Genomic DNA, 23,436 nt, shown 5'->3' with positions numbered 1-23,436 from the left:
CTTCGGAACGGTGCACAGACCGTCTGCGTTTTGGTTCGAGCCAGGACAAACGTCCTCTTTGTTCGTTCATTTACTTGCTCTTGCGAACGTCGAACGTTACGGCTTCGCTCGCCGTGAATTTATTTTTCATCAAAGTTACGCGAATCGCGAACCTGGCGCAAATACATCTCGGGGAATATTGCACGATAATTTTGTAATGGAGAAAAATTTTCTTTGACTGCGACGCGCATACGCTTAATAAGCACTAGCTTTCAATTAACAAGTCGTTTGCGTAGCCATGCATCGCCCGTCATTGTGAATTCGCGGAAAGCGCCACTCGCCAATGACACAACTCTTAATTATCTGTCTCTCTCTCTCTCTCTCTATGTGCAAAAGCGACCTCAATCATACGCAGATGTAACGCTCGCGGCGCACGTGAATGTACTTTCCACATCCTATTAAAATTTGCACGCGCAAAGAAATAAAAAAATTTTGCCTGCATTGTACTCTTTCGAATAATAGGCGCTTTGAAATCTGCTCTAAAATAATTATCCCGCCTTATTTCCGAATTTTTGAGACTGATGAAAATCCACGTCGAGTGGCAGTTATTCCCACATCGTGAAACCGTGACTTTGTCGTCTTTTCGTCTTCTTTTAATGACGATTATACGCAAAAGCTCCCTATTAATCACAAGCGGGAGATTGAGTTCCAACAGAAAAACCAACGTTCAAGTATGTAACTACAAAGACAAAACAACTGTAAAAAATTCAAAAAGAGCGAAAACAAAGCTTCCCCTTCGAGGAAGTGTCAAGAAAGAAATATGACTGCTGCCTCCTCACCACTTCTAATCAAATATGTAAGGTTTTGGTTTTGATCTTATAAAGCAACGAAGATTCGAACATACAATGACAAACATAAAAAAGCTACATTGAGAAATACAAAAGATATTTTCAACAAAATTGCCTTTTTAAGAAAGCACAAAAAGAGCGGAATTCGCAGAAAAATAATAAAAAAGCATCTCTTTCGTACAATCCAAACGGTAAGAGTCCAGGTAAAAAGCACACACGATCCGTAGAAAACGATTCGAGTTGATTCTAGCTAGGAGATAGTACAATATCGCGAAAAGAGCGACTTGCGGCTGGGAGAAAATTGTAGTGCAAAGGCTAACCTAATGTAACGTCGCGCGCACATGTACACGCGGCTAAAGAGGAAAAAAGCAGCAGAAGGAGATGCACACAAGTAGTAACATCCTTTAGCGAGAAGCAATTTGTCGAAAATGACAGACGAGACACGTATATGCCGCAACAAAGCGTGACGCCTTTAAAAGAAAAAAACTCTCGAGAACGGCCATTTTTTTATTCATAATGGCGTTCCTTGGAAAAAAAGAAGAAGAAGAAGAAAAGAACGAGCGTCCCCCCTCCCGCCACTTACTCCCGCGCGTGCAATACGCACACGTACGCGCGTCCGCGGAAACATTGAAGCTTCCCAGAGTCGCGTCTATAAGTACACGGTTAATCAATTTTTCTGTCCCTTCGCGAGCGACGCAAGCCCTCTTATCTTATGGACTGAGACTTCTCGCGAAAAACTCTTTGTTGGCGTGCATCGCGGCGACCGCACGGGGGCACGAAAATTGCCTGGAAACTTTGTAACCGAGATGGCTCGCTGTAATTTGCACTGGCTTCGGAGAAATTCTGATGGGAGAAAAGTTCCCCCACTTGTTCGAAGCCAATGAATAAACGATCGAGGCTTTATACGGCGAAACACTCATAAAGCGACGGCGCGTTGACAGACGTAAAAAAAAACTACATCGCTTTATGCGCCTACTGAGATTGATCACCTTAATAAATGTAACTGTTGGATAATAACCTTCTATTTTTCTTTGCGTTGCAGCTGCGATTGAGAGAATCAATTTATCGAATCCAGCAGTAAAGTAGCGTAATTTGTTGAATTTTCCAGTTAAATCTGTTGAAAACTAATTCCGCATTCTCCAGTCGAAATCATTTTTCATTGCATCCTGGTAGCTTTTCAATAGGGGGCTACGCGCATACCAAATAGATAAGATGAATGGAAAACTTCGTTTTCCATTTCGATGATCCTATCAGGCTCGATAGAAAATGCATAACTTGGATACAATGATGATGCGTTGACAATCATTTGTTTCTTTTAGATGAGAATTTTCTTCCCCTTAAACATGAAATGACACATTGTTATCTCTATTACACACTGACCATTCTATTTTATTCAATGGACACTGAAGAAAGTAGCTATTCACCAGCATTGAGTACAAATTATTCAAAAGAAAAACCCATTCGTAAAGAGAGGAAGTAAAGGGACATTGTCCTCGCGTATATTCAACGAAAAAAAAGAAACTGTCATAAAGTCTCCCACGATCATACAACGACGTTTAGCATTTCCGCGAAATTCTCTGAAAACGCAACATACGTCTCGCTTGTCCGAGGGCAACTGTGGCTACAAAACACGCACATCCGCGTGTAGTTTCGCGTACTTGGAAGTCAACCGCAAACGCCAATATGTCATTATAATTCGAAAACTCCCGCCCTTCGACGCGAATGTGGACAGCGTCATCTGGTGCCTAGCACTTGCGTTTCTCTTGATTTCTCGGTATACAAACCCGATGCACTCTGTTACTCCGTTATATTCGTCAGTGCATACAGTGTTAGCACTCAGCCGTTCGCGTGGCGATAGTGTGTTTGTGTTCGCGTCGCGTCTTGTTTTCGTCGCCGAAGAAAAAATGCACAAGTTATAGCAGCATTGTCAATCCTCGATGACGATGACGATACTCGCGAGGAGACAACACAGACAGTGGCAGATTTGGTGAGTACTTGTAGACGTCCTTTGTTTATACTCTTTTTTTGTTTACGCACAGACCTATGAGGTTAGATTCACTACTCCGTTTCTTTTTTTCGGAGAGAGAAGAATCACTACACAATTACTTAGTTCATGATATGAATATCGAAAAATTAATGCCTATAGGGGTGTAGAATGATTTCCCTAAAATACGGTAATATAATATGATAAAGACTTCGATCATACAACTTGCGTTTTGTTCTATGCTCCGAGAGAGAGGGAGAGAGAAGTAATTTTCTACGTGGGGGGGGGGGGGGGGTTATACATATCTATTATACGCTACGGGCGAGTTTGACGTGGAATAAGGTTACTTTGTGCACAACGCAGAGTCTATAAGTACATCGAGTGTATATAATGCGTTCGGACATTGATCGAGTATTATATACTTTTCAGCGGGATTAGAAAATATTTCAACGTCGTTACACACATCTACGGGAATGCAGTTTTCCACGATTGAAATTCTAATAAAGCGATCTTTAATCTTATGTACATCATCGATATAATTACTATATCTTGGGAGGAAGATTATTGTTCGCGTTTCGCGAAAAAAATAACACTCTTACCGCGAATACACGATAAGATATGAAAACTAATTACGAAAAAGATGTTTACTGCACGAACATAAAATCTCTTATGAAAATAAAATGAAAACATACATGTAGCCGAAAAAGGGCACAGCAAAAATAGAGAGAGAGAGAGAGAGAGAGAGAGAGAGAGAGAGAGAGAGAGAGAGAGAGAGAGAGAGAGCGTAGGAGTGAACGTGCCGGAGAGATAATCGAAAAGGGTGGAGAAACAAGTTTTACCAAGAAATTCACTCTCGCGAGTGTAGATATAATATTCGGAAATCGAGTTTTTCTCAAAAGAAACCAAAGATGATAAGAGGGCTTGGTCGTTCGTGTACGTTTGCGTGTTTGAGAAAACGCGGAAGGACGATGATTGATGAAGACGCGTTAATGGCCATGGCACATACACACAGCTGAATTCATGTGTATATACGCGTACAGCAGGAACTTGATTAATTCGGAGTCCGCTCGTGAGGAGGGATTTATTCGTATAGGGGAATGGCACGAATTTATACACCTACTCTCGAGCGAGAAACGACCCCAAGATTTATTAGCTCGTTTTGTAAATATGTATATCTTTAAATAGCTACTCGGCGCCTTTTCGAGATATAAACGTGTGTGCATTCAACGAATCTTTCGTGTTTTTTAAATGTTACAATTGGCGTGTTTGCGTAACGAGTATAGAATTGAATTTAATTCCATGTCATTTTCTAGGAACTGTCAACGAAAAAGAGAATGTTTCTCCTCATTAATTAGTTTAAAAAACAAATTAAATTGCGACGGCCTATGGCGATTTTCTTTTCCTTTCGCGTCGAAGAAAAATGGTGTCTTATCAATCGCCGAGAATGGCGCTTTCATGGAAATAAATTAATTTTCGACGAAATGTATAAACTTTTCTCAGCTTTGGCGCAACAGAGAAAAAGAAGTCTTCCCGGTAAAAAGATTTCTCGAATCCATAAACTGTCATTCGACAGTTGCCAAGGAACTCGTACGTAGAAAAGCTCGTGTGCGCGTGTAAACATGTAAATATACAGCGACACTCGAGCGCGAGAGTGAAGAGGATTTTTTTGTTCTCCTTCTATTGTTGACCGAAGAGACAATTTCAGGGAAGAAAAAACGGTTCATTACGTGCAAACGAAGCGTACTACTCACCACATTGTGTGCGCGAGCGAGGCTAAACGAGATGATTGCCACCGCATGCGTAGCGAGAGGTCACTTTGCATGAGAAATCGTCGTCTAAGAGGTGACTGTTTTATTGCTTTTTGAATGAGCAATTCGCGTTAAAATGCTTCGGTAATTGTTTTTCTAATGGCACCATTTTCTCCTTTCTTTTTTTTCAACGCATCTCCACTAATCTTAATATCTCATTTTATGCTTTCGGAGTAAAAGAGTCTTTTGTTTGTGATATATGTACCTGTGTTTTATAATTTTTAAGTGCTCTTTTCGGAAAGCTTGCGTATACGCTAATGAGTTTAGCAAAAAAAGATATTTGTGTCCGCTTGATTTTTTTTACTTTGAAAGGCATTTTTATTGCATTGAAAACGTTTCCTAGTACTGACAAAAAATGACTTAAACGTGACTGTATTTCAAAAGTCATCAATAGAAAATACTACAGTAAAAATTGACATCTTATGTAAAGCCTCGAACAGGCGAGTCTAAGTAAGTATGGTGAAAACAACGTTTCATCGAACCGTTTGAGCGGAGTTGAAACTTATATAGTCGCACTTCATTAAAGATTCACAACTAATAACGGTCTTCGCGATTCGTTAACGAGCTCGTCGCTTCATTAAAGCTTTGGCAGTCTTCAAATTGATATCTCGCGCGCGAAAAGCAATTCACGACGGAAAAGCTAAGCTTGTCATTTCGCTGCCGCATAGACACGCATACGCGCGAAAAAAAAGTCAGTCGTGCAGACGTCAGATGCTGCGAAAACGAGTCAATCGTCTGCATTGTCTTTTTCCCTTCGTTTTTTTTTGCGTCGGCGAATTCGCGGAACGCGCGGAGCGGCGGCGCGGCGGCCGCCACTATATATCGATTGGACGCGTTCCACTTACAAAGCTGGAAAGCCAAGGTCTCCTCGCCGGACTCGACCATTGTCTTTCGCGTGCTGCCGCTGCTGCGGGCTTGTTTCCTGAGAAACGGAGCAGACCTTCGTGTTCTCGCCGTTGGCTTTGAAACTGTTTGTCGCTGTTCTTACACTCTATTTATTTATTTACTTTGATGTGTGACGCAAAAGGCCTATTTATAAAATAATACGCGCACTTCGTTATCGAACGATTCGCTTTTACTTTTAAAATGATCTTTTTTTATATTGGTGACTTTCTCAAACGTATGGAGTAACAATGTTTCTTAAAACTTGAGAAAAGCTGCTGTCGCGCTAAGAAAAGAGATTTCGTAATTGTTGAACGAGACTCGATGGAATGAGAGATCTTATCTCAATTTAAGATTGCGTTTCTCGCAGTGTGATAGCAAGCTTACACCGTGCTTGATTGTTCACGATGATGTCACAGCCAGCCAATATCGCAAATCAACGAGCTAATCAATCGACGGAAAAGCGAGATTCGCCAGCGTCGCGTAAGCGGAAAAGCTTATCGCGCGTTTCCGTGGTGTGCGTCGGCGAGGATCAGAGGATTTGCAATGTACGAAAGCCGGCGAATTCGCGGAATTGATAAAACCGTCGAGCGAGTGCCGTGCAGCGGAGGCGATGAGTGCGCGCGCTGTGCCACGTAATCGCGATCGGTTCCGAAAACGCGAATTCACTTGGCCAAGTCGCGGACGCCGAGAGAGAGGCGCAAGATCAGAGCGGATTCCCCGTAAAAGCCTCAACGTCCTCTCTCGTTCGCGGAAATACCCGCGCTCGCGCACCATTCGCCGTGGATGGAGTGTTTTTTTCGGAAATCCACAGACACGGAGGCGCCCGGCACATTTGGCTGGGCGCGCGAGCGCGGAACGCTTTGTCGCGTCTCGCTCGCGCAATTTTCGCGAGCGCGGAGGCCGTTAATAAAGATAAAAGCTTTCGCGGAACAGGCGCCGTAATTGAGAATTTACGATCGAGCGACGGCTCTCCCCGATTTCACGGAAATTTCGTCCGACGAAAAACCGCACGTCGCGCCAATCTACATGCGAGAGGACGTTTTTATCAGCTGTTCGCGAGCAATCGACCGCCCAAGATTTCGCAGTTTCAACCTGTCGCTCGACGACGGTTACGCGATTTCGTCGACTCCGCGATCAATAAATATTGCGAAAGCAACTTGCAGCGAGAAAGCTTCGAAAGCGAACGATGTAGCCCAAATGATTCGTGTCGGGCCGATCCGTTATACACCTATACACATCGCTCTCGCTTAATAACGGAAAGCTCATTCGACACGTAAAAAAAACTCAAGCGTCATCGTCGTCGTCATCGAGCTCGAAAATAATCCCCTCCCGTACTTCTCATTATCGATCAGGCGTACGTTTGGAGGAAGCGTGCGGCTTTGTGCGTGTGCCCTAATAAAGCATTCTTGGAACACATTATATTCTCTCTCTCTCTCTCTCTCTCTCTCTGGCGCCCTCGAGTGAAAAAAAATTCGATCCGCGGGTATACATAATGACGACGATAATTAAACCGCAACCGCCCTGGTTCACTTAATTTGCGCCGCGTGGCTCCAAACGAGCGCGCAGCTCGAAAATATTTTCACGGAAAAGCGTCGGATGGGAACCACAAAATGTAAGAGATCGTTCAAAATCAACTCGTCATCGCGACAGGTACGATGACCCTGAAAGCAGATAGTACAGATAGGCATCTCGAGTTTTTTATTTCTTTTTTACTTTATCGGTTTGGCCTTGGCGGGAAAAACGTCAAATTCGCGGAATACCGTTGCGGCGATAAGGCACTTTCGCGTCCCCGTACACGATGCTTACCTGTTGCCGGGAACATCGACGAGAGGCCGCAGACGCTGATCCGCGTCACGACGGGCGACGAGTGGCGGAGGTTTGCCCGACAAACATTTCGGGGCACGAGCGCGCTCGAAAGTCGGAATGGCGTTTCACGCGGCGCACGTGTCGAGACGGTTCCGAGAAAATAACAAAGCGTTGTTCTTGATGTGCGCGAAAACAAAACGAGAAAAAGCAAAACAATACAAAAACTCGCGAGCGTTACGATGTGCATCGACGGTTATTCGCTGCGGTTCCCCAGTGGAAATCAGACTTTTTTCAAGTGCTATTTGCGGCTTTTCGCACATATAGGCAAAAACACAACATCTACCGCGTTGCCAGCTAGTTACACGCTAATACCGTGTTTTTTTTCCGTCGACAATCTCTCGCTCGATCGAAAGAATGAAAAAAATTCGCGATTACTTTCCACATCCGTCGAGTTTGAGAATGTATTGTTCGGCTGACTCGTCGCGTCGGGTTCTCCAATCCGAAGCACGATGCGTTTGATTTGCAAGTTGAGCGGGACGCAGGGACGAGAGCCGTACGAGGCAGACGCGCAGTGAAGTGGAAAATCGGAAAAGACCAGAGAGACGAGGAGAAGTGGCAAGTTCTCCTGGAATCGTCCCGGGGTGGACGTTCGTTATTTTCAATCCCGAAGGTGCTTGGAACGGCGGCTTTTTACAACTCGACGTCGCGTGTGGCGGCCCTTCGTCGAATTTCGCTTGTTTGCGACAGTCGACTCGGGAGAGACGAGCTCCTCGCCGGCGAGAGCGGACTTTTCCATCGAGAGAACGAGGCGATTTCCATTACGAAACTTTATCGCCGTAGCGTGCCGCGCCTAGTCTATCCGATATCGCCGGTGCCCGGGAAAAACTCGATATCCGCCCCAAGGAACGGAGCAAGGCGAGAGTCTAAGCATCGACTCGGCTTGCCCGCCTTCATCGGAATAACCAACGGAAAGAGTTCGCAGACGGAATGGCAAGTAGAATGTTAATAAGACCATTTCGTTGATATTTATACACATATCTTGCTTATGTATAATTTTGATGTTAATATATAATGACGCATATTGGTGCGCGACATTGACGCACAAGTAATATCGATGGTTAAGGCAAATTATACTCGTTTACTCCCGAGAAGCGAAAGAGAGAAAGGAAGAAAGAGGAGGGGGAGAGCTGCGTACAATGTATATCATTTGTTTACACAATTATGTAAATGAATGTTATACACTATATATCATTGTGCGCAATCTATCAGCAAAAGTTTTGCGAAAAACGCGAGAGAAAGAGAGAGCCAACTCGATAAATACCAGCTGCGAGAGTACGCACTTGATAATTGCACGGCATTTATTGTAAAGTTCATTACGCGTCTATAACTGAAATAGGCGGATGATCGATATCTGTTACGCGTCAGGTTCACGTTTGTTTTATCGGGTTCGTGGAAATTCGCCGCGCGCGCGCATTTTAACTACGATAATTTCCAAGGAGAAGCGAGGCGACCTCGTCGAGATTCCATCGCGAGTTGACTTTGGAGGAGAGTACATATTTGAGCTGGCGCGAGATTTCCGTCAAATATTTGAATCAATTACGAGTAGCGCGAAAGACGCGCAGAGTCTGGTCGCGAACGCACGGGCCGCACGCCGTGGCGCTGCAATTGAAATCTCTTATCGAAGCGCTCCGGGGGAGGGGAGCGCGCCCCGGCAACAGCTGCGCAAGTGTGCCGCGCCGCCAACTCGAAGAATTATTGGAAAGGCGCGAATGGATTTCCTGGAACGCGCGCGAGATTGGAGGCATCGCGCGAGACGTCGTCGAGCGCCGAAAGGAGCGCCGCGCTTGGTTGCGCAAGCGCGCGCCCTGCTGTTTGTCCCGCGACGGCCGATCGTCGTTCCAAATCGCCTCTGCGGAATGTTTCCCTATGGAAAACCGATCGTCCGAGCCGCGCGCGCAAAGCTCGCTATCTGTTCTGGGCAGCCACGCAGCTGCTCGCGCGAAGAGTGTTCCGAGTGCTATTTTGATTTTCGGCGACGCGCTGCCGCTGCGGGACTCGCCGAGTTGATTTTCGCGCGAACATGGGGAGGGGCAAGCTCAGAGACGCGGAATTGCAATCGCTTCGTGGGAGTGCCGCAAAGCAGTCGTCGAAATCCAACAGCAGGCGTCGCGGATTCGTTTCGATAAGAAGCTTCGACGTCGCGAGGCCCTTCCGAGAAGTCCGGTGCGTACGCTAGCATTTACGTTGGCTTTTCCAAACGCGCGAGCAATTGAAGTATCAGATTTTCAGGGAGAGTCGACAGACGAATGGGCTTTAGCCGGAGTTCTCGTTGCGCGACATCGCGAGACGCGAACACACCTGGCCTGCCGTGGATGATCGGAGTGACGGGCTTTCCGAGAATTTCGCGCCGAGACAGAGAGAGAGAGAGAGAGAGAGAGAGAGAGAGAGAGAGAAAGAAAGAAAGACGAGGCCCCGAGGCAGCCTCTTTAAAGGGACCTATACTCGGGCGCACTTTTTTTTTCTCTGGCCCGCGAAAATTGGACGAGCGCTTGTGGCGATGTTTGCGCGACGTACTCGGAAAGCAAACATTGTTGCCATACAATAGTTAGAAGCGCAACGCATCGCGACGAATTACTCGGAAACAATGGGCGCGCGGCGACAAAGCGCGCTATTAGCATGAAAATCATTTCGTCGAACGAGCGATAAGCCCCGCGCGCGCGGTTGTTTTGCCCGCATGACCGGCCGACGTATAGGCGTCGATTTCGCCGCTGCGAGATTCGGCCCGCGCGAATAGGCCACGAGGGAGAGAGAAGCCGTTATTGAACCGCTACATAGTCGTGCTGTAATGCGTGGATTATGCATGCGCGCTGGCGAGCAATTGAATCGGAGAGGAAAATCAGATAATGGAATGAAGTTAACGGGGGACGATAGTGATCGCAGAGCCGTTGGATTTCCAAAGGGATTAACTTTCAACCGAAAGCAGCTTCTTGGAATGTACGCTCTCTAAACCGCTTTGCAATCCGCTTTGGAGGAGACAGAACGAGAGAGAGAGAGAGAGAGGGTTGAACTTTTATATATTTGGTTCCCAGTATTGAATCGAGGGGCTAATGCAACGTGTTCTTCACCTCGAAAATTTGGTTTCTGCTCCTTTCGGTCGTAACTGGCTTTCACGCGCGAGAGAGGAGAGAGATGGTACCATATTGGATTTTTAAGGCACTGATGTCACTCTCGTCTTGTCTCGTCGCTTCGTGGAAAGATCGCGTGCCCCGGGCAGAAAAAAAAGAGAAATCAATTCTGCCTATCTCGTCTCCCAACGTACAATGTATATATTTCTTTGCTGATCGATAGGTCATGGTGTGAAAACATAGTGATCTCGAACTTGCTTTTCGGGTGTCAACTGTCCGATTGATTTTGTGGTTGATCGATCGAACGACCTCCATTTTTATACCAATAGAACGTGAATTTTCGCCGACAGCGATTCAATTTGATGCTGGTTTTTCTTTTTTCCTTTTTGTGTGTGAATCAAACGAAGAATTCGTGCGTACTTTGCTTACCGATTGTCAGAAGGTCTATGGGTCATTATGAAACTTTCCCAAAAATCACAACGGGAAAAAAATTCGCCTAACATCAATCGGAATTATTCCCGCGAATCCATCACGTCGTACACAATAGCCCATTCAATCACGCGAAATTCTAGGAGAACTTCGCTTGCCAGTGCTTCGAATAAAAAACAGAGAACAAGTCGATGATGAACGATCCTGCACGAGTAGAGAAAGAGAAAGAGAGAGAGAGAGAGAGAGAGAGAGAGAGAGAGACAAAGAATATATACACGCGTGGGCATGGATTTACATAGAGAATTTCCACGGAAAGAGTGGGCGCTTCTTCCCCCATATCCTCTCGGAATCATTCTCTCTCGCTCTCGCTTCCATGTAGGAGATTTTATCTCGCGCGCCTTCCTAATGCCGACGACCGTTCGTAAATTAATGTCCCGCGTGGTTTTTTGCCCTCGGAGCGCGTATTCACGGTAGCCACGGCGGGAATCATTGAAAAAAAGAGCACTGTTTGGGCAGGGGCGGGGGCCTTCGGCAAGCTCGTTAATCTACACGCGTACCAAAAGTTGGACGCGGCGTTATCGTCGATAACCGGGCGTTCGCTCGGCTTGCTTCGCGGACTTCAATACCTTGTTCGCTGAACGTCCGCAGCGGGTAGCGAACTCGCCTGCCGATCGTGGGCCTGCTAAACGCCAGCGGATTTTCCATTGCGCGACACTTGTACTTTTTGCTCCGACTCGCCGCGAGGCCTCGAGCACGGAATTCGCACGAGCCAATTACGCTCGCGAAACGATAGTCACAGGTCGGCGGTAATCTAACGCTGTCCAAAAGTGGACCTCGCGCGCTTCTACGGCTTCGCGCTGGCGTCTATTTACGACGGGCTTCGACGAGCGCCTCGCTAACGATCGCGCCAGAAAGCGACAAGACGAGTCCAATTAGCCGTGGCGCCCGCGGCTAATTCAGAGTTGGAAAAGCGCGCGCGTATCAAGGTCTCGAGCAGCTGTCGCATCGACCGAAAGTCGTCAGCTGCACGCGCCGCTCGCCGAGCGCGGGACAGATGCGCCACTCACAATGCCCGTACCGCGAAATTCGCGATTTCGGGGAAAGCCGCGCGACGCTTCCCTCGATCGAGCGCTGTCGTAATCGTCGTGGGACGACGGGTCGCGACGATCGGTGCCCGTGTGATTCGAAATTGGTGCCGAGTTCGTGCTCGGCATGCCTGCCAATCGGGATGGGCTCGATGAATTTTCACTCGACTGCGCAGGAAATTGCGTTTTTCCTTGGCCTCGTGCCGTTGTACTCGGATTCGCGGAAAATCGAATTTTCCGGCCGACGAAGCGAGCACGAAGGCAAAGTGGATGCACACGAAGTGGCTTGACCGAGCAATATTCGTCTTTCCAGACGATCAAATAACAATGTTAATCTGTTTTTAAAAATTTACGCAGGCGAGAGTATTTGTACACGAGAGAAAGTCATTTTCTCTCGTTTATTGTTTTCCTCCTTTTACGAAGTTAACATTGTTCTTCGGATTTGCGTCGCTTGATTTGTGACCTCATAAATAATTGATTTTAATTTCTTGAAACTCCAGAACGAATACCTTTCAACTAAATGTCACGTTGATCGCAAAGCAACGAGCCCGACGTGAAAGACTTCCCGCGGTCATAGCCACGTGAAAGTCATTGGAGTCCGGAAGAAGTCTCGGAAAAGCGGAAAAAGGGGGCTCCCTAACTGTCGTTGTAGCACTGTAAATCACTTTGTCGGCGTTCCTCGAAAAGCGACTCCCTTCTTCCTTCATTTGTGTGTCCGCGCGTTAGAAGTCTTGCCAGGTATATATATATATATATATATATATATATATATATATATATATATATATATATATATGTGTATATATATACATATATATCATACACAGCGCTTGTTGGCTAGCTACTGTGTTCCGCTCGTTGACACCTTTTACGTGCCGCAGTCGGAGTTTGCAAACACGCGTTCCCGGAAAAAAGGCAGCACTCGACCGAGTGAGAACGGCACGAAGTCCATAGTTGCCACTTAATTAATTGTACCGCAGGATGGTTTTCGGTGGAAAAGGATTGGGTTTTCGAGTGGCGAACGGTCGAGCTTCGAATGTTTTCGTCGCGCTCGGGCGTTTCTTTAAAAGTCGAGGATGAATTGGCGCAAATTGCTTGACAACTTTTATGAAAACTCGTGGAACATTATTTGAAAGTTTGTCCTATTAGAACATTCTCTGAACCGAGCATACTCTTGATAAAAATTCTCCGGCGAAACAATTATTGATTAAATAATGGAAATAGCTCGCGCGAGTGAAGTTGACAAATCGATAAGCCGCACGTTATTGAAAAAAAAAGGAATCTACGGATTTTCAAAGAAGCCAATCTCTACATTCTTAAAATCGACATTAAAAATATCACTGACGCCATTATCGTCGATACCATTTGCATTTCCCGTTAAATCATCAAGCCAATCCATCAAAATTACCGAGAACTGTGATTTCTTTGGACGCCGCGATGAGGTTCGAGGTAAGTCCAGCTGTAATCGGCGTTCTTGAAAAATGACGAAGTAAAAAAAAATGGCGTTTCCCAACGGGTCAATTAGCTCGTTACAATGGTTTCCTAATCGTTATCGCGTGGTTTCATCGCGTTAGTCGTTCCTCCGTGGAAAAACTCGTTCCACTTAGAAGCGCACCTTTCTCGTTGCTCAACCGCGCGATTGTCTCCGAGAAGAATCCTTTTTTTTCCTCTTTTTCGTGGGCGTACGAACTTTCTCTTCGCGCGCCGCGAGACATCGAAAATTCGTCGTTGCGCGGAACGCAATGCTATTCGCGCGCAAATCGCCGTACGATCCAAGTCCTCGGCACGTGCTCGAGAAAAATCACTTGGCAATTTTGAAGCCTTCTCGCGTTTTCGAATTGACGTCGAGTTCTCCGCGAGGTGCATGAGATTCGCTTGATTATTTATTTATTTACTGTGTAGAGCTTCAGCGCGATTTACATTTTTCTCTCGGTGCCGTACATGTGTCTAACAACTTTATTTCCTAGAACGATTTTTATTTAAATACGGTTAATACCTGGAAAAGGAGTTTATTCAAAGCAACTGTCTTCAAAAAACTATGAATAATGAATGTATGGCATTTCACGAGATGCAACAGTTTCGTCTGGTTTTACTGCTTTGCTCTCTTCCGTCAGTGCTTCGAATGGGATTTCCGAATTTTTTTTTGTAGACGAATTAAAAGAAGACAGCTATCTACGAAATTCTATTTTGAGAGACGCATCATCGACCTAAATCGGAGTGCGAATAAATTACCATTTTCTCTCTAAAATAGAAACATTTTTCAAGTCGAGTTATCAAAAAGGAAGATAGTCTCGAGAACGCGATTCGGAATATTAATTGATTATCTGAAAGAACTTTGTCATCGTAATACTTTAAAATCGAAGGGTTTTTTATTCATTTACTACCGAATACGTTCAGCACTTCAATGCACGTCACACCTCCTCGCATTAAAAAAAAGGTTTCTCTCTTTCAACACTTCACAGAATAAACTTGCTCTCACCTCTCCCAAACAGCTACAATAGGTCAATTAAAAAAATCGGCGAGCTAGCGTGCTGCTTTTTTCTTACATAGAAATTTCGGCGTATACATCTCTCGACCGTCAATTCTATTTCTCATTTCCACGTCCGAGAAGAGAAGCGAAATCGCGGGTTCCGAGTAATACTACAACTCGTCGTTTCTGTATCTCCCCTCCCCCCTCAAGCACTACCATCATCATCGTCCACCTCTCTCTCTCTGTCTCCCTCTCTCTCTCTCTCTCTCTTTCTCTCTCTGTCTCTCCCCGAGTCGACGCGCCGCACACGCTCAGTCGAGCCGTAGCTCTCGGCCGAGTTAGACGTATTTATATATATACGGTGACGAGAGCACACGCGAGTGGCGGTGTCCGATCGTTTCTTTCTTTTTTTTATAAATAGTATTTCATTGGCAATACAGGCACCGTATCTCAGTGACTTACAGTTAAGTGACACTTAGTTGAAGAAGCGACGAACGAAAAAAATAAAAAAGTCACCGAGAGGCAAGTGTTTTACACAGTGTTCCTCTATATACGTGTGCGAGTGTGTGCAGAGAGGGCTTCCCCGAAAAACTGTTCAGGTAGTAGCTTGCTCTCGCGCTCTCTCTCCTCTTCTTGAAATTCAGATTCAACGTATGCAGCTGCTGCGCGCTGAGAGAGAGAGAGAGAGAGAGAGAGAAGTTGTATTTTCTCGGAAGCCTCGCCGCGGGCGGTTTCTCTCTCTCTCTCTTTCTCTTTCTCTCTCTCTTTCTCGCGATTAACCTTGGCCCCCGCTCGTTCGCGTTGTGCACGCGGAAAAATCGATTGTGCTGGTGTCTGTGTGGGAGAGAGAAAACCTTCGCTCTCTGTCGACGTCGTTGTTTATTTATGTAAGCTAGTCACGAGTGATTTCCGGACTTCGTGTCTCTTTCTATATGTATTTGATTGCGATCGTGACTCCCGGGAGAAAATTAGTTCCGGGAATTGTGCATTGGAGTTACTTGCCCCTTTTCGGTCGCCAGCGTTGCCTAGGGGAAAATCGTTATCGTGCCTTTCTTCGTGGAACATGACGCCTCTATGAGACATAGATAATGAAAATCGCTATCGGATGCAGGAGAAAATGTGTCACACGTGCACACGCGCTCACTTTGTGTTTTATAACGTGGATGAATCGTGTGTGTATGTATGTGTATGCGCGCGCGGGCACCTATACACAACCCGTTTTCTTGTTTTTGCAAGAGAAAAGAAAATTCGAAGTCAATTGTTCGAAAGAACAAATGAACGCGACTTCGGATTTCACACTCATTTATCTTCACTCTTCGCTCGTACCATGTGTGTATCGTTTTACGCTTAAATAATCTTTCCTGAAAATCAACGATCGTATCTCTAACGCTTTTAATCCCACCCGATAAAAAAAGCTTTCTCTATGTTTTCTCGTTCCGTCATCGCGAACTATTTAACTCTTTTCCGTCGACGACGATGTTTTCTCTTTTTCGAAAAGAGCCACCCACGAAACATTCCATGCGCGCGTCATCGGCAAAAAATGCCATACAAGCCATGATGATGGGTGAAAGCGATAAGAGTAGAGCGCGTGTAGCTGGCGCGCGAGTGCCAGCTGATTCGAGCCGCGTACATATATATATATATACATGTACACCTAACCTCAACTCGATGTCACGAGTGAAGCTTCAAACCGATGACGTCTACACGTATACGCGCGCGTTGCAGTCTGTTATTTATGGTATTTTAGCGCGAAATTGATGGTTGGTAATTTTCTCTGTATATATAATTCGATTGCTCAACTATATACATTCTCTTTCTCTCCTTCTATGAATAGTTATTGCGTAAATTTTGCCTCGCCTTCTTTATATTGTTATTAATCGGAATGTCGCAAGAAATGCATTAATTTATCCATAATCGAGTTAAATCACCCATCGAAACGAAGACTCGCGGAATGCAGCCTCCGAAAAGGAACGTCGGCTTTTCAAGAACGAAGCAGGGGGGAGAGAAGGGAAGAAACTGTTGGCCTTCTGGCATTGCGACAGCGAGGCAGCGGCGGACACTTCGCGGAAGCGCTCGGCCGTTCGGGCAACTCGCCATGCGCCGCGAGTACCGCGAATCCCTGCGGTCTCTCTCTCGCGCTCACTCTCTCTCTCTCTCTCTCTCTCTCTCTCTCTCTCTCTCTCGCTCGCTCACTCTGTGTTAGGCCAACGCTGCAATGAAACGTTTGCGTGGGCGGACTTTTGTTTTGATCAAGGAACTGCTTGCTGCTTTTGGCGCTTGTTCGGAGAAAATAACATTCTTTGGAAAGTTAAAATGCCATTTTGAAGCCTGTCGTTTTACTTTTTCAGTTTTTTAATTGTCGACGCGGAAGTAGTTTTCCGCATGATTAGTGATCAGTCCTACGAAATCCGTTTTTGCTGCGCAATCCGATCCGTTATTAATCACTAAGTCAGAATCGCAGCGTCAGTCGTGTTAATAATTATTATTCATTGAAACAACTGCGTAGATGAAGCATCGATTTTTTTCGTTCTCACTGTCACACAAGTCTCCTTTTAAAATTCAAATCGTTCGATGTGAATTTCTTGGAAGCGCTACACGCTCTTTTTCGAAATCTGCACTGGCTGTGCGCATGACTCGGGATCTGCGGAGAAGCGCTGATTTATGAAACGTTCCTTCTGCTGCGGAATCTTTTTCTCTCGACGAATTGGGTCGCCGAAAACCAAAGAAAAAAACAGCTCTCTCATCGGCTTCTCGCGGTTTCTCGTTCGCGGAAGCCCGCGAGGACAATTAGGCTCGTAATTGGCTATTCTTAGACGTGCACTTCGCGACTGTGGATTTCACGCGCCGCGGCACAGGGAAAACGAATTCGTGCAAAGTCGTTTTTTCCCTCTCTTTCTCTGCGTGTAATGTGTCGTAGTCGAGCGAGCGGTTGATTGCTAAATTGGTCTTTTCTATTCTCGTTAAAGTTCGCAGACGTGGGGAGGGATTTCCATACGACAACAGCGTTTGTTAGATACGCTTGGTCGCCGGTAAACAATATCAAAGCAAAGCGTTCAAGCTCTGATGTCTTGTTTCCGCGAAATAGCCGTCTTTTTTGTCAGATTTAAAAATCGATCATTGTGAACCCCCGCTCGCGCCTGAAAAGAAAGATCACTTCCCATCGAAAAACTCGGCTCGTGCGACTTCACGTTTTCGACGCAAAACGCAAATAGCTCGTATATTAAATCTTGCGTGCGCGCGAGACACGTATCTTACTTAATTCCCGCATTATGCAATTCTGCGGTAGAGAGGCCGCTGCTCGACAGCATCAAAATTCATAGCCGCCGAGAGAATTAACAAGCGAGTACACATTCTCGGTAAAGTAGTCTCAGCGAAATTACATAGCAGGCGCGTGTGAGGAGAGGGAGTCTAGTTCGATTCGCTCGCTCGCGAGTCGGCTGACTTTCTCCTCAGTGTCACTTTCGCAATTAGCGCGGAATTTTCGCGCGTGGGAAAAGCAGCGGGCCGACAGCACTACGGTTCTCCGAATCTCATTAGAGCGGAGGCGAAAGGAGGTTGCAGCGCGAGTGCATAACCAATGCACGCGCTCGCTTGCACACATACGCGCGCGCGCGGTTGATTTATCAATGGGACGAGTGGGGTCATTGAGGTGACTGGCGTGAAAATTGCCGTTTGCCCTTAATTCGGTACTTCCGTGAATTGTTATGCTAATGACTCTTCGATCGGCAACACGCGGCTTCGAACAATACTACGAGCCGTGAGTCATTCGCGAGTGGAAAAAATTTTCAAGCTAATTAAGCATTTATCGAAATAGAGAGAGAGAGAGGGAGAGAAATATGCGTTAATATTTAATCGTTGATATGGAAGTACAAATGCGTCCAGTTCCGTGAAAAGTTTTACTCCGAAGGCTGGCGGCGGAAGACAGTGAGAAAAACAAAAAAAAATATAAAAAGTTACGTAAAATCGGCGCACACGGAAATTAAACGTTCCCAGCGGAGTCGCGTGAGCGCATCATTAAATCCCATAACGACGCGTCCTCTCGCACTCGTTATTTCTCAATGAGAAATCACGCCGCGTTAATAATGATTAATCATCGGCATCGCGATGATCCGAAGCCGCAATTACGCGGAAGACCGCTTCCGTGAAGGAAAATTCGCACGCGATATTTGTGTTGCAAGGATCCAAAGGTGTCGATTTGAGCGCAGTTGTTTACGCGCGCGCGACGCGCACATCCGCTGTTCCCTGAATCGGAAGCAAGCGGAAGATTCATCGCTCTCGTGTTTCCGCGATAACGCGTTCGCGAGCGATATCATCCTTGACCGGCCGAACGGGAGCTCGGTTTTTGGAGCGATGACGAGTGCAGTTTTGATTTACAAGGGGCGATTCGTGACGTTTCTTCTCACCAGTTTATCGATGGACTCTCAAACTGCTCTCCGATAAAGTGATTGCCGAGCGAACATGTGACTTTCATAATTGCTCGATAACGAGCATGCGGCATCTGACGATCGCGTTCTCGTTGCAGAGAGCAGGTAATGCCATCGATCGCCGCTCAGCGAGAAGAAGTAGCAGCAGCAGCAGCACGATGCTGACGGTAATGTGTCCGAACTGCAGGCATCGCTTCCCAGCGGCCGGTTGCTGCTCGTCCCCGAACAACATGCTGGAAATCAACTCGGCAACGCTGTCCCAGTGCGACCCCACCGCCGACGATTACTATCGTCAACAAGTCAGACTTGCCGGTGGTGGATTGATTCATGACGGCTTTTCCACGTCGTCAAGCCAGCAGCAGCAGCAGCAGCATCATCATCATCATCATCATCATCATCACCACCACGAGATCGAATTCAATCCTCGATACCTCGGCGGTGGTCTGATGGACGTACAACCGGACGCGCGTAGTCTCAGCTGTGTTGCCGAGGCTGCCAGGCAGCAAACGCGACCGCTGCAGATCATTACCGAAGATATGCTTAGGCGATCCTTCGAGCAAGCGGTTTTGCTCCACACCAATTCCAACGCGAGGTGAGTTTACTCGGGCGCTGACGAGTTTTGAAAAGACCTTGTAACGATTCTCGCTTGCGTTTAATATTAGTGACACGAACGTCGTAAAAAGCCAACGACGATAAGAAAAAAAGTATACGCGCATTAGATTAAAGCCGTAATGTGTATTTTCAAAGCGATTAGTGAGCAGAAAAATTGCTGTAATTTTCGGTGAATGACATTTTTTTTTTAAATTAACGCGACAATTAAAACGTTCATGCGATTGCCTCGTTTTTCCGAGAATCTCTGATTTCCTTTGTTTAAAGCACAACTGATAATCTCACGAGTGCACTTGAGATTTTTTTTATTTTTCTTCTTTCGTTATCACGCACAAGAGAGATATATTGGATCCGAGAATTTAACATTTGAAAACTGCTGATATATTATGCCAGATACATATAAATTAGCATAGATACGAAAATTGTCATTCTGGCATGCCAAGTGAAACATGGATTATGGTTACTGCAGGTTGGAAGTGTCACCAGGTGATTGCCAAGATGTGCCAGGTACTCGTTGCGAGACGATTAGTAATAACGTCAACTCGTCTGGCTGCAATTGCTCCTGTAAATGTTGCTCGAGTTATAATAAAAACGACGACGGGCAGCAGCACTCGAGGCACAATCTCTGTCAGGTTTCTTCAAGTAAAGATTACTCGGAACAGCATCAACGCAACGATTCAGGTGAGAGGACTATTTTTAGAAAATTGTTATTTTCGAATGAACTTGCAATACGAGCAAACATAACGAGTTGATAAACGACCGTATTGATAATTAATCGGTTTACCATGACACATTTAAAAAGAGATTTTTATCCGCACTCGCGAGGTTATTGTTCATCAGTGACTTCTAAAGATATTTTTAATAGAGATGCATATTTTATCAACATTTATCGAGTATGTCGTACTCGAATCGACGTTGACGTTTCCAAGAAATTTACCGTCGTTGTTCAATAATGCAACCTTATAATGAAATTATTGTTTTCATGAAATTTTATTAATTGATATTCTTGGAACGACTCTCATATCGTTTCAGAGCGAAGATGTGATCGTCTAATAAAAATAAATCTAATGAAAACCTTTCATAATAATTAATTTGTGAAAATATCATAACATATGAATTTTCTGTTACAGGTGATATAAAGATCCACGTTAACACAACATTTCAACTACCGTCGTCTGGTAGTTCCGGAGGTTATACCTTAAACATAACCGCCACAACGTCAACAACACCAACTCATACAACCGAGCCAATAGTCAAGGATCAACAAACCCGAAAGCGTATTTTCAGTAGTGGTGGTAATGTCAGCATTACCGCTGGTAATCTCAACGTCGTTACTCCTCAACCAACTGACACAACAAATAGAGAAGAATCACCAGCAACACCTATCTCTTGGGTTACTCCATGTCCTTGGGGTTTCGATGGTGGTTACGATATGGTGCAAAAGCATGCTGCTAAGTTAGCTGAAGTTAGAAAATTATTGCAAAAGTGTGATTGGTTCTACGAAGGACTCACCTGGCAGCAAAGTGAAGTTTTGCTCAAAGATGCTGCTGTTGGACGGTGGTTGTTGAGAGATAGCTCTGATAGCAGGTATGAGACATTCTTTTTTTTGTTGGAATGTGATTTAAAGGAGGATTATTGATTAATCTTAGGATAACTGCTCATAGGTACTCTTTTGCAATTTCGGCGCAAACGGCTCGAGGTCCAACCTCCGTACGAGTCATCTATTTCATGGGCAAGTTCAGGTTGGATTCGATACCTGGAAAAGAATTCGAAATGCCATTGTTCGATTGTCCGTTCAAGATGCTCGAGTATTATTGCGATTACGAGAGACACGTAGATGAAAATCGAGCATATTGGGTAGATTGTCAATGTAAATTGTTCGCGCATATTCACATGACACAACCGCTGATGAAAAAAGTCCCGTCATTGTCGCATTTGGCGAGATTAGCGGTAAACAAAAGCGGTAAGAAGCTTGAGGAACAAACGAAAAAATTGCCACCGGTGATTAGGAGTTATCTCGACGAGTATCCGTATTCGTTGTAAGATGATATGGCATGTATGTTTCTTTTTCTGTGCGCGCGCATGTATGTATGTTTTGTTGTTCTGAGATGAAAAGACTTATTTTACGGAGCGCATGGGATATTTCTGTTTTAAGTATTTAATTTATTATTTTTCTGTGTCACAGTAGCGACTAATGATATGAAGGTTTAACTCGGACGAAGCATTCATGTAATAGTCTAGTCGACGGATTGTTATTCACATCATTATCCGATATTTTGGGAGAGGAAAGGAGAGTAGAAAAGCGCGCGAGATCTATTGTCCATGTGGGATATATGTGAAAGAGTAATTGATTTCTCAGTATTTGTTAATTTTAATTTGTAGTAGATGATTAATTTTCCGGCGTTGAAGATATTGTAAAGCATACGTCGTTTCCTTTTCTTTATTCAAATGCTTACACCGCGTATATCGCATGTAGACGCGCGTCTGACTTTGTACATAAATAATTCATCGAATGTTTTGCTTGCATTATCGAGCAAAGAAAAAATCTATTTTAATTGTTCGCAATGGTAAATTTATCAGTGAAATGTTCATGGAAAATTTCGGAAAAGAAATCTTGTTCATCGTCACTATTTAATTACCAGGACAGTTTTTAAGGCATTCTTTTCCAATGAATCAGCAGTATGAAATCAAAATGAAATGGACAAATAATTTCTTTGTAAATAATATTAGATAATATTATTAATGCTACTGCTGTCATTTATCAATTTTTCGTTTTTTCTCGAAAGAAACCTTTGTGCGCGTTCGACTAAAATTCTTTTTCTTTTGTATATATCGAAATTGTATATATTTGCTTTCACCCTAGCTTAAGAACAATCGCTCAATATGTAAGACTCAGGCCAACGGATTTTTATTCGTTGATACCGTCAAATCAAGTCTTCCTACTTTGATGATTCACAAGGTAAAAGAACGGTTCTGTTTTATTTTCTGATAGTTCAGCAAAAATTTTTATTAATTTGACAATTTCAACAGCAATGCAATATTTGAAAATTTGAAAATTTATTTGAAAATTCGTTCAGCCAAGTCTTATTTAGTGTGTTTGGTTTAAATAAAATAGAGTGTATAACTCTCACTTGTATTTGTATATATACTACTACGACTTTAAGCATCTTCAGTAACTTTGAAAGAAAAATCCTATTTACACATTATAATCAATAAAAAATAACATTAATTTCCAGTGCAATATAAAAGATCTATTTTTTCATCGTAAATAATCAATTTATAATTTTATCTATTTTACCGCAAATGACAATCGTACAGTTACTTTTAATTACGATTTCATTTACAACTTTACTGAAGATGCTTAAATTTCTAAATGTTCACTCCTTGGTTCAATATCTAACATTTACTATCAAGTTGACCGATTTCTCGGAGCATAATAATCCTCTGATTTTTTCCCAAGCATAAAACTCAAGTTGACAATCGCACAAACAAAATATGTACATTGATACATGGTCTGTTGATATTATTTTTTGATGTGTGAAACGAAGAGATGCATAAATTTGTACGTTGAATGTAACGAAAATTCAACGAGTTCATCGTTTCTATATTAGAGACGACTACGTAGTAGAAAATAATTGTACAAGGATCTTTCTCTGTTTTTTTTTATCGACTTGTCAATCTTTCTCTGTATACACGTGTAACCCTGATATAAATATGTTTTTTTGATGAATTCCTGGCTCTTGATCTCTACGAGGGCTACGAATAGATGATAGACTGAATCGGGCCGTTAACTGCCAGTTTTTCAAATCGCCGACTGCCAAAACTCTCAACGGCAGCCGATGGCTACTTCAACGTTGTACTTTATACTGCAATAAGATGTGCATAAATGAAGTAAATTATTAAATAACTATTTATTATATATCAGTAATTATTGTCTTGTTTTTCTGTACTCGTCCTACCTTGAGTATCGCCACTACATAGTTT

General features: G+C 44.4%; 1 protein-coding gene across 3 annotated transcripts; it reads left to right on the top strand.

The window, feature by feature from the left end:
- Positions 1–2,630: 2,630 nt before the first annotated feature.
- On the top strand, positions 2,631–23,371 carry LOC131667169 (uncharacterized). 3 transcript variants are annotated; one of them, XM_058940422.1, is made up of 5 exons: positions 2,631–2,814; positions 18,942–19,435; positions 19,922–20,133; positions 20,583–21,039; positions 21,117–23,371. In XM_058940422.1, the coding sequence occupies exons 2-5, from the start codon at positions 19,002–19,004 to the stop codon at positions 21,493–21,495; spliced, it is 1,482 nt and encodes a 493-aa protein (XP_058796405.1). In that variant the 5' UTR covers positions 2,631–2,814; positions 18,942–19,001; the 3' UTR covers positions 21,496–23,371. The 3 variants fall into 3 exon arrangements, with proteins under 3 accessions (XP_058796405.1, XP_058796404.1, XP_058796406.1); XM_058940421.1 differs by lacking the exon at positions 2,631–2,814 and adding an exon at positions 14,726–14,941; XM_058940423.1 differs by lacking the exon at positions 2,631–2,814 and adding an exon at positions 14,726–15,018.
- Positions 23,372–23,436: the final 65 nt, after the last annotated feature.

Source organism: Phymastichus coffea, unplaced genomic scaffold (assembly GCF_024137745.1).
Source record: "Phymastichus coffea isolate CEN01 unplaced genomic scaffold, Cenicafe_Pcof_1.1 PCOF00063, whole genome shotgun sequence".
NCBI classification, from domain to species: domain Eukaryota; kingdom Metazoa; phylum Arthropoda; class Insecta; order Hymenoptera; family Eulophidae; genus Phymastichus; species Phymastichus coffea.
Note: the sequence above shows the minus strand (reverse complement) of the source record. Positions and strands in the feature narration are given on the sequence as shown.

Bases quoted from the DNA above. Each gene is read 5' to 3' on its own strand.
- LOC131667169 (XM_058940422.1), top strand. From the start codon at position 19,002: ATGCTGACGGTAATGTGTCCGAACTGCAGGCATCGCTTCCCAGCGGCC. The intron at 19,436-19,921 runs GTGAGTTTACTC...TGGTTACTGCAG, and splicing joins CACACCAATTCCAACGCGAG to GTTGGAAGTGTCACCAGGTG. The intron at 20,134-20,582 runs GTGAGAGGACTA...TTTCTGTTACAG, and splicing joins GCATCAACGCAACGATTCAG to GTGATATAAAGATCCACGTT.